This window comes from Drosophila simulans, chromosome 2L (genome assembly GCF_016746395.2).
Source record: "Drosophila simulans strain w501 chromosome 2L, Prin_Dsim_3.1, whole genome shotgun sequence".
Classification (NCBI taxonomy): domain Eukaryota; kingdom Metazoa; phylum Arthropoda; class Insecta; order Diptera; family Drosophilidae; genus Drosophila; species Drosophila simulans.
In genome coordinates, this window is record NC_052520.2 from 8,068,443 (window position 1) to 8,078,521 (window position 10,079).

Consider the following 10,079-nt stretch of genomic DNA (forward strand, 5'->3'; position numbering starts at 1 on the left):
CGGAAAATATAGATAATGGCAAGGAAGAAGTATCTTTGCCAGGATGAGGCCCTAATCAAAAAACCCATATACATTCAATACCATAAATACAGCATCCAAAAAGGATTTCACAACTATGATAAGACTAAAAAATAAAGTGTCAAGTCAAGTATGCTTTTCATGTTTTGCCTATTTAAGCGAACTTTATAAACATGACTTTTGGGTGCTTGGTTCAAATCCACCTTGTAGAGCGGTTACATTCCCGGAAAACTAGAACTAACTTATAGCCATGGCTGGCCGACTGCTGCGCTGCATCCTGATTCTAATCCTTGTCAGCTTTACTGTCTTCACGTACGTTTCCAAAGTAGGGGTAATAGAAAAAGTCGACTATTTTACGTCAGCGAAACCTGATGTAGTGTCCAAGAATCCCGGAATGCAGTTAGTGGGCCAATCTATACGGCTAAGATCCTTTAAGGAGCCTATAAAAGATTTCGACGGTGGATTCGCCGTCCAAATTTCAGAAAACAGCAGTGGAGGCAACAAGGATATCTATACAACTATTGATGAAAATATAAATGTTGCAGATTCTATTGCGTCAATTAGAAGCAGAAGAATTGATAAGGATAAGCTCCAGGGTGAGAAGTATTTAATTATTCATTTGTCGACCTATTTTGAAGTTGTTACTTTGTTTTTCTTCCACAGATGACCTGCTAGACTCAAAAGATATTTTAGCAAGGAAACCAGTGGTGTTGTTCTCAATAGATACCGACGTTCCCGTCCGAATGCCGCTTGTGAAAGCTATCTACAAACCTGGTCACCTGGACAGTGAGATTGATATGGAAAGAATATGTCCGCAAAAGGGGTTATCCACGCAGTTGTTAGTTTTAATAACCTCATCCCTTCGGCATTCGGCAGCCAGAATGTCCATACGGCAGACTTGGATGCACTACGGCAGCAGACGGGACGTGGGCATGGCATTCGTCCTGGGAAAAGACAAAAACAAGTCGGTGAAGAAGGCCATCGATCAGGAGGATTTTATGTACCAGGATCTGATAAGAGGGCACTTCATAGACTCGTACAACAATCTCACTCTAAAGACCATCTCTCTGCTGGAATGGGCTGATCTTCACTGTCCGAAGGCTAAGTACGTTCTCAAGACGGACGACGACATGTTCATCAATGTGCCGAAGTTGTTGACCCTCATCAGCACGCTCAAAGCCAATAGAACGATTTACGGACGACTGGCCCAAAATTGGAAACCCATTCGAAACAGGTGGTCTAAATATCACATATCCAACGCTCAGTATGGAAAGCCTACGTTTCCCCACTTCACCACCGGACCCGCCTACCTGCTCACTGGTGACATTGTTCATGATCTGTATGTCCAATCGCTGAATACCGCATTCTTAAAGCTGGAAGATGTCTTCACCACGGGCATTGTGGCTGAAAGTCTGGACATCCGGCGGGTAAATGTGCGCGAGATGGCCAACTCCCGGACGAAATTCGAGGCGTGCCATATCCGCGACAAAATTACCATCCATATGGTAAGGAATAACGAACAGTTTACCTTGTGGAATATGCTATTAGATGACACCATAAAGTGTGATAACAAGGTATAAAGAAAATGGAAATTATTTAACAATTTTATACAAACAAATATTTATATACGCTCAACAAAATAAAATAAGAAAATCAAGCATTTAGAGCGCGCTGGTTGGCTGGTACACATAGAACTCTTCATCCGCCGACTTGCTGAGCCGCAGCTTTCCCTCCTTCGCCAGCTTGCTTAGATGGTGGTTCACGTTGTAGGCGGCGGCGGGCCAAAGATTTTCTGGTGTCTCCTTGTAGACCACCTTCACGACGTCCATAGCCTGCAAACTTTCGTTGGGCCGCTGAACGAAGAACTGCAGGATTTGCTGCTCGCGCTGGTTGCGATGGTTAATGTAGTACTCAATCTTGCCGATCGGCTCCTCAATGACATTGCCGTGGCCTGGAAAGATACGCTGCGGCTTGATGTTTAATATCTTCTCCAGGCTTTTCATGTACTCAAATAGGTCCTCGAAGACGGCGGTGCCCTCGCCCAGGATGCAATCGCCGCTGAAGAGTGTGCCCTCGTTCATGGCCAGCACCACATGATCGGTGGTGTGACCGGGTGTGTGAACCACCCGCACATTCGCCCCCTCCGTGGTGAACTCTTGGTTGTGTGCTAGCGGATGGAGCTTGATATCCGTCGGTATCTCGGGACACACATCTGGGGCATCTGTACGCCCAAACTTGAATACCCGGCAATCCTTGTCGGCCAATTTAGTACCCACAATGCTCTTGACGCCGCCGACATGGTCGTGGTGCCAGTGGGTCAGCAGAATGGTGTCGATGGAGGCCTTTTCCTGCTGCAGCACATCTCCCAGGTGAGCGATGTACTGCGGCACGTCTTCGTCGCCAGTGTCGATCAAGATTCTCCTACTGCCACTGCCGAGGAGGTACGTATTGGTGCCCTGGAGCGTCATCGGACTGGGATTGCAGCCCAGTATCCGAATTACGGAGGAGGTGAGTCTGGTAACAGCCGGAATCAGCGCCATCTCTTCGTTCACTAAATCTAAGAAAGCGATAAGTATGCCGATTACTCTGCACAATGAACGTAGCTATCTTATTTATTTACTTACATAAATTAATAAGGAATATGAAACACTTAAGGAAGACAATAATAGGGTCCAATTTATTCAGGGTTTTAGTGAACTTTGGTCTTATCAAGAAAGGCGCTATTATACTGCTGCAAATTAAACAGCTGTTGGTCTACAGTGCTGTTAACCGTCATAGGGTGACCATAACATATGCATGTTGGCACAGTTATCGACTTATCGAAAGTAAAACATAGATTTTTAACTTATCGATGTTGTTGTACATCACTAATGTTGAGCTAATCGCGAACAAAATCGGTTTGGTTTTCGGAAGTGGGAGTAATGGTGTTCCCACAAAAAAGGAGGAAAAAATTGGAATATTTGCGGCCGCTGTAACGCAGCGAATTGTGCAAAGCCCTAAAAGTGTTAAAAAGCCGCGTTTCATCAGCAGATTGCAAGCGAAAAACTCCCGAAAAAATCGAGGGCAACGCGAAATTAAATCAAAATCTGTGCTTCGCAGCAACAACAACAAATCGCTTCGTTTGCCAAGGTGTTAATGCTTATTTATTTATAAAACATGCCCCGCATGACTAATGAAACGGGCTGGCGTTATTAAAATCGATTAATGCCGAAATACGCGCAAAACTATAACCAGATAGAAAAAAATTCCCCAAGGCACACGATTTCCGTGGTGGCGCCTGGGGCCCAACAACAGCAACAACAACAAGCATTAGGATAACAGAAGAGTAACCACAACAACAACGATAGCAATTCATCATCGCTAATTGTCAACAAAAGGCATATTTATTAACGTTAAATAAGCACTAAAAATAAGCAGGCAAGCAAGTAATTATGCTTGACCCTGGTCCAACAATAGCACCATCTCAGATTCCAGCGAACGAGGAAGAGAGACGCAGCTAAAACCGCACTGGGAGGTAAGTTTATAATGAGTGAGTCTGGCTGCCCGGAGATTCCAAGATTTCGGATGGGCAACGAGACTCGGCGACGCAACGATGACGATGCGTTGCCTAGGGTTTTTGTTTCGTTGGTTTTTTCTGTTATTTTATTAACACACATTTACGTCTGCTTAAGCAACCGACGAGCGCACATTTCCAAACTCCACGGCCGGACATTGCACCACCAGCGAGCCCAAGTCAAGTGGAGGTTTCATTAACGCCACCTAACCTCCACGTCGATGAGGTCTTACTCGTATCACTGGCTTGGACTCCAATAATGCTCAATTTCTAAGAAATCAAATTATTATCCCTTCATTATCGTTAATTTCTCGAAGTTCTACAATATTCTGTAGAGTCCCAGAAATGCGTTCCAAAAACTTTCTTATCAACGAATAGAAGGTTTCCGCTTTCTCATTAATTCCTTAGTAAGTTCTGCTTGTTAAGAGCACAAAAAATGCATTTGAAGAACCATTTTTATTTCTCTACTTCAATTTGCATTTAAAATGATTTGAGGAAAAGTTTAAGCACTATGCAACTTAAGAACCACATCTATGTGATTAAGTGAAGTCGGTGTTTTAAAAACAAATAAAACAGGGCTCTTAACTTCCAACAAGTGGGAATGCAGATTTTAGTTGAAATTTATACGACTCTGCAGGCACTTCGTTGCCATTTATTTTGAAGACTTTCATTAGCACGATCCGGAGTCCAGCTGAATCTTCCTGGTCCAAACTGTGATTGATAGTGGGCCGTTGGAGATGAAGATAGTTTCGAGACGCCCGAAAACCCGTTTGCCGTCCAACCGGCGATTATCTGCGGTTCATTGTACTTATTAGCAGAGTCGGAGTGGGGCCACGAAAAAAAAAAATATATAACCGACCGCCAGCCGGATTGGAAGCTTGGATCCACTTCCGCTCACCACTCGCCTCGCGAAGCCTCCAACTTTTTCCGCTGAATCCGAGTTACACTTCATCAAATTACGCGCTCTCGTCAAATTTCACGGCTCTTTGGTAATTTCGCACACAATTACAAGGCACTAAAAGCAACTGCTGAAACATGTGGAACAATTACAGTCAAAGTTCTTTAAATTGAACAATTATATGCCTAGTGAGTTATGGGAACTGGTTAGAAATCCATGGAGAACATTAAATTTCTTACTGTTTATAGATTTAATTATGAAGAGAATACAAAGTTTGTGCTGATAAAAAGTTGCTAGAAGGGAACCTTTAGTTCATAGCATATTTAACATATGTTTTTAAGTTTATATCCCGCAAGGGAAATGAAAGTCTGATAAGAAACGAGTTGCGATTATTGCAGAAATTCAAAGTAAGATGCATACATATTCAGCGATTTACAAACTGTAATTAACCAATTCATAGTGAGTGATTCATCTCATCGCGCAAGATAAGCCACACTTTCACTCTTGATGGAAAAACAAAGGGTTATCTCTTATCAATGCGCTGCACGTCACGCTGCGGATCCAAATGGAAATAGAATTTTGCTGTACTATGTGTGTGTCTGTTCGTTCAGCTTCACGATAAGCCATAAACACGATACGACATTGTCGGATTTAGCCCCCCAAAAAAAATTCCATTGTGCTCGTACTCGTGGCTATTCTTTCCGGTTCCCGGCTGACTGTTGACCAAGCCAGACCACATCGATGAAGTTGATCAGCCCATTTGACTGATAAACGTGCATTAGTTGACCAAATATTTGGCGAAACTATTTTAATTAAATGTCAGTGTACGCCGTTCAGTATAGCATTATCGCAATAAAGAAATAATAAATGTTGTGGGACAGTAAATTTGTAGTGATAATAATTAATTGATAAGCCAAAATTCTTAGAAGTTAGCCATTGCCTTATCAGCTTTGCATTTAACTTGGTCAGGCGATAACGAAAATGCATCTCTTGCAATTTATATCTTTTATTAAATGCATCTTTTAAGAAGTTCGCATTCTATAGAAGGAAAAACAGACAACACATAAATTCGATTGGGTTTTACCTTGCCGAATTGCGACTTAAGGTGTTCCTTCACCTCCGCAAAGATAAGATAAATTTCAAAAACTTTTTAATTGTTTGAAATCAAAACGATTTTTAATCATAGGTAAAAGGTAGCAAGTAAGATAAGTGGTGTTTTGGCAAAAATGTTTCTATCGTCATTTCATGGCAGTTATTTGATAGCTAGACACGTGTAAACAAATAATAATAATAATAAAAAGAAGACGACTATCTTCATTACACTTATGAAGGCTAAAACTATAATGGCAACAGCATTAAAATCAAATCAAGTTTAATAGCATATTTGCATGTTTTGATCTTTTGAGATGTTTAATCGTTAACTTTTATCTGTCGTTCTATTTTATTTTTGGCTTTAAGTAAAGAATTAATTATCCAACAAACATTGTGTGCAAATAAATAAACATGAGGTATTTGAGTCAGATACATATATGACTTACCATTCTCCGCTAGACAAGTAGATAAGATTTGTGTTATAAGATTGATAGGAACTGGCTTATCGACAAACAATTAAGGTAGCACACTTACCCACAGTGACGCATGGGGATTTTCATTGACTATTCAAGACGGTTCGGGGCCAAATCGAAAGTTGTTAGAAGAGTTACGAGGTTCTGAGTCCTGCTGTTGTATTGATTTTTATATCGAGCTGTCGCAAACTACTTCAACTATTTTTATGGCGCCCCAGAGCAAATGCCCAATAAATCTATAGATATACATATAAAGACTACTGGATTTCTGAGAAAGCCCTGAAATACCCAGATGGGATCGAACGATACGAAATCTTATCGACCAGCCGGCCATGGAACGCGACTCAAGTGGTTTGTTCCCTGCCACCTGGAGCATGGAGCATGGGTCTGTCCGGTGCTTGGAGCTCTGTTCTGCCTCCGTTGGGGTTCTCTTCATTCACGGAATAGGGTCAAGACTGTTGTTGACTTGTTCGAGCGCATGCAAAGTAGAGACACAGCCGATGGCGATGTCGTGACGATTCTGGATGCTGTGCGTGTGTTCTCCTCTTTCTGGCAATTCATTAGCCCACGGAAACTTCCCAAATGCTTTTCAGTTCGTCACTCCCATTACCATACAAAACAGCCAAGCCCTTCGCTTGTGTTTTCTGAAATATAATCGCATATTCACTCAACTGCCTCTTCTGATTTTCAGTTCAAAACCAGGCATCGACTTTACTATAGTTTTCAAAATTATTGTGCAAAAAACTGAAACAATTAATTACGTTTTAGTGTTCTTTTGTAAACGATTCTTAAAGTACACAAGAGCGCTATCTTTCTGGGTAGTGAACTCCAACTAGTTCACTCTCTACACAAATATTTGCATTATTCCTCGCCAATGGTAAGAAAAGCAACAAAACCGATTTGGCCATGCTCGACTTTGAAATACCATTCTATATTGGATAAGAAAATATTTACGATTTAATTATACACTTAAATGCTTTGAACGAATGTTACTGCCTTTATTATTGTTGTTTTATTATTGCGGAAATAATGATCTAATCGCTGGACAGAAGCACCTCTCTCCTTCTATATCTTAATATACGTTCATATTTTTATAGTTGAATCAGCTGAATCAGTTGTTTACCTTTATTTCCGTTGTGTTCTCATTGCAGTTTCATCGCATTCGTCGTTGGAATTGCAAGCGTGAGGGATCGTTATCAAAATACTCACAAATTGAAGACGAGAAGCGGAGTCCAGACTGAAACTGAGACCTAGACTGACTGAGATTTGAGAGATTTAGCAAGTGCCACCATGGCGGCTGTGGCCAATCTTCACAACACGCGCATGCTACGCTTCTTTTTAGTCCTAATCGTGGTGATCCTCACCATTTTCATCTACGCCTCGTACTCAACGACGAGCACCCTCACAGCGAACCATGTGCACCCCGCGGCATCTCCGCCGCAGCAGCTGATTGGCGGTCATCCGGGGCGACTGCCGATGGACCAAGTGCCGCCAGTCAATAGCACGGATAAGGAATACAATTCGCCGCCCGGTGAAAGTTCGTCTAAGCAGCAAAGCGTATCCAGCAGACACTCGCAACAATCACCGCCGCAACAGGCGGAGATACACAAAAAGCATCCGCAGCATCGGCTGCCCACCATCGACGAGGATGCTCTGCTCGACGGTGGCTCCGCAGGCGCCAGTCCCCAGGTTGGTGGGCCTGACCAAACGCCCAATGTCATGGCGGATGAGCTGCTGGAGGAGCAGCAGTATGGCCAGAGTGTTGATGGCATCACAGGTGAGTGGGTGCGCTTAAGGCGTGTGCGCTAATTAAGCTAATAATGTTTATTCCACAGGCAACATCAACAGTAGCACCAACAACAACAGCTCTGCAGACACGTTGGCTGTTAAACAATCGATTCCCGCCCAGTCACCACCTCAACAACTGCCCCAGTCACAGTCGCAGGTGCAGCCAGGCCTTTCCGATGCCGACCTCCTCATACCCACTTCCAATTTGCAAAAGTTTATTGAGAACGCCGATAGGATACTGAAGAACATCACGTCGAACAGTAGCACAGGTAATTATTACACTATACACAGGTACAACATTCGCAACTAGATCGATGAACAGTTTAGTTTTGTTTCTCCTTCAAATTGATCCTCTTTTTGTTTACCCTATTTCAACTTGCGTATCAATTTGCCTTAGTTGTTTTGTTTTATTGATGTAAAACCACTCCGAAGAAAAACATTTGCTTAGACAAAGACGCGTTGGCGGCGCACCCATTTGTATAACTCCACGGCAATGGAGAATGAAATGTGCAGTCCGCTTATTTGGCCAGGTTTCGCGTTTCATTATGAAAGCGCTGTAAACATGACATATTGTTTCATACTATTGGATTACTGTCGAACAGATGTTTATGGGACGGACTAGAATTCGCTTGAGTGTTTGTTTGCATTTCAATTAATGGTGTGGTTTCTCTTTCTAAATAAAGGCAATCCATCGGATATGGCACAACTCAACGCAGTGGACGGTAAACTGGAAGTGTCGGGCGTTGAGTCCGAAAAGCAAGAACCGGAATCCAAGGTGATACAGGAAATTAAGGAAGCCAAGAAAGAGGCGGCAGTCCCGCTGCCAAAATCAGCAAAACCACCAGTGCCACCTGTGAAAACAACGAAAGCCAAGAGCGTGGTGCCAAGTGCTCCTGTGGATCCTTCCAAGGGAGTGGCCACCGAGACACTCTACGAGCCAGGCCACGTGGATGAGGAGATCGATGCGGAGCGCATATGTCCGAAAGGCGGAGAGTTTATTAAGCTCCTGGTTCTTATTAGCTCAGCAATGTCTCATGATGCAGCCCGCATGTCCATTCGGCAGACTTGGATGCATTACGGAACGAGAAGGGACGTGGGCATGGCATTTGTCCTAGGACGTGGCACCAATGACACCATAAACAAAGCGCTTACCCAGGAGAACTTCATCTATGGTGATCTGATACGAGGAAACTTCATCGACTCGTACAACAACCTCACCCTCAAGACAATATCGACTCTGGAATGGGCAGATGTGCATTGCCCGAAGGCAAAGTACATTCTCAAGACGGACGACGACATGTTCATCAATGTGCCCAAGCTGCTGACCTTCCTGGACAAGCACAAGGACAAGCGTACCATATACGGCCGCTTGGCCAAGAAATGGAAACCGATTCGCAATAAGAAATCCAAATACTATGTGTCCGTCGACCAGTTCGCGGCGGGAGTGTTCCCGTCCTTCACCACTGGACCCGCCTACGTACTCACCGGCGACATTGTGCACGAACTCTACGTGCGATCGCTGAAGACCGTTTATCTGAAGCTGGAGGACGTGTTCACCACGGGCATAGTAGCCAAGAGCCTTAATGTTAAGCGGGTGCAGGCGAACGAGTTCGTCAACCGACGCATCTCGTTCAACCCGTGCAACATCCGCAACGCAATCAGCGTGCACATGATCAAGTCGAACGAACAATTCGATTTGTGGAAAAAGCTGCTGGATCAGACCACCAAGTGTAAATAGTATTTTAAGTTTAGGGTGTAGTTTTTCCGGTATGAAGAACACAGTGTGGTCTTTCGAGAAAAAGGGCGAACATATATGTAATATGGTAGGAGTAGAGAATGATTAGCAAAGGCAGCTATATAGGATTATAAAATTAGACTAGTCTCTAAGTCCTAGAAATATCACAAATTCTGTTGTCGATCTCTGCATCCGCCTATATGCATGCGATCCAACAACGATTCGAGTACATTTTAAAACATCTGTAGTTTAATTTTAGCATTCTGAATGCCATTATTTAAATGATAATTACTGAGCGATAACTGTGGTTATATATTAACTCTAAATACATTAATGTATATCGAACGAATCATAAAGTGCCTTTTCATTTCAAACCGCTTCTCATGTGGGAATTGTAGCTTTTTATTCTTAAGCTACAATTAAATAATAACAAATAATACATCTTCCCGGAAGCTTAATCGTTTTGGATATTTGAAGTCTTTGACAAAATTGCCGTAATATTCAAAAAATAAATAATTGTTC

The 10,079-nt window shown here is 42.9% G+C and overlaps 3 protein-coding genes across 3 annotated transcripts; 2 read left to right on the top strand and 1 right to left on the bottom strand.

Annotated features, from left to right (window-relative positions):
• Nucleotides 1–46: 46 nt before the first annotated feature.
• LOC6731438 (beta-1,3-galactosyltransferase 5) lies at nucleotides 47–1,598 on the top strand. Its single transcript, XM_002078553.4, has 2 exons — nucleotides 47–614; nucleotides 682–1,598. Exons 1-2 carry the CDS (start codon nucleotides 269–271, stop codon nucleotides 1,596–1,598), a joined length of 1,263 nt encoding a protein of 420 aa, XP_002078589.2. The 5' UTR covers nucleotides 47–268.
• LOC6731439 (beta-lactamase-like protein 2 homolog) lies at nucleotides 1,542–2,799 on the bottom strand. The gene is made up of 2 exons (XM_016178698.2): nucleotides 2,643–2,799; nucleotides 1,542–2,575 (listed from the first exon to the last, which is right to left on the bottom strand). The coding sequence occupies exon 2, from the start codon at nucleotides 2,556–2,558 to the stop codon at nucleotides 1,680–1,682; it is 879 nt and encodes a 292-aa protein (XP_016024070.1). The 5' UTR covers nucleotides 2,559–2,575; nucleotides 2,643–2,799; the 3' UTR covers nucleotides 1,542–1,679.
• A 53-nt stretch (nucleotides 2,800–2,852) lies between these two features.
• Nucleotides 2,853–9,906, top strand: LOC6731440 (beta-1,3-galactosyltransferase 2). Its single transcript, XM_016179751.3, has 4 exons — nucleotides 2,853–3,532; nucleotides 7,186–7,811; nucleotides 7,870–8,091; nucleotides 8,506–9,906. The coding sequence occupies exons 2-4, from the start codon at nucleotides 7,325–7,327 to the stop codon at nucleotides 9,558–9,560; spliced, it is 1,764 nt and encodes a 587-aa protein (XP_016024071.1). The 5' UTR covers nucleotides 2,853–3,532; nucleotides 7,186–7,324; the 3' UTR covers nucleotides 9,561–9,906.
• Nucleotides 9,907–10,079: the final 173 nt, after the last annotated feature.

Coding starts and splice junctions, on each gene's coding strand:
- LOC6731438 (XM_002078553.4), top strand. CDS start 269: ATGGCTGGCCGACTGCTGCGCTGCATCCTGATTCTAATCCTTGTCAGC. Junction 615..681: donor TGATAAGGATAAGCTCCAGG/GTGAGAAGTATT, acceptor TTTCTTCCACAG/ATGACCTGCTAGACTCAAAA.
- LOC6731439 (XM_016178698.2), bottom strand. CDS start 2,558: ATGGCGCTGATTCCGGCTGTTACCAGACTCACCTCCTCCGTAATTCGG.
- LOC6731440 (XM_016179751.3), top strand. CDS start 7,325: ATGGCGGCTGTGGCCAATCTTCACAACACGCGCATGCTACGCTTCTTT. Junction 7,812..7,869: donor GAGTGTTGATGGCATCACAG/GTGAGTGGGTGC, acceptor TTTATTCCACAG/GCAACATCAACAGTAGCACC. Junction 8,092..8,505: donor CACGTCGAACAGTAGCACAG/GTAATTATTACA, acceptor TTCTAAATAAAG/GCAATCCATCGGATATGGCA.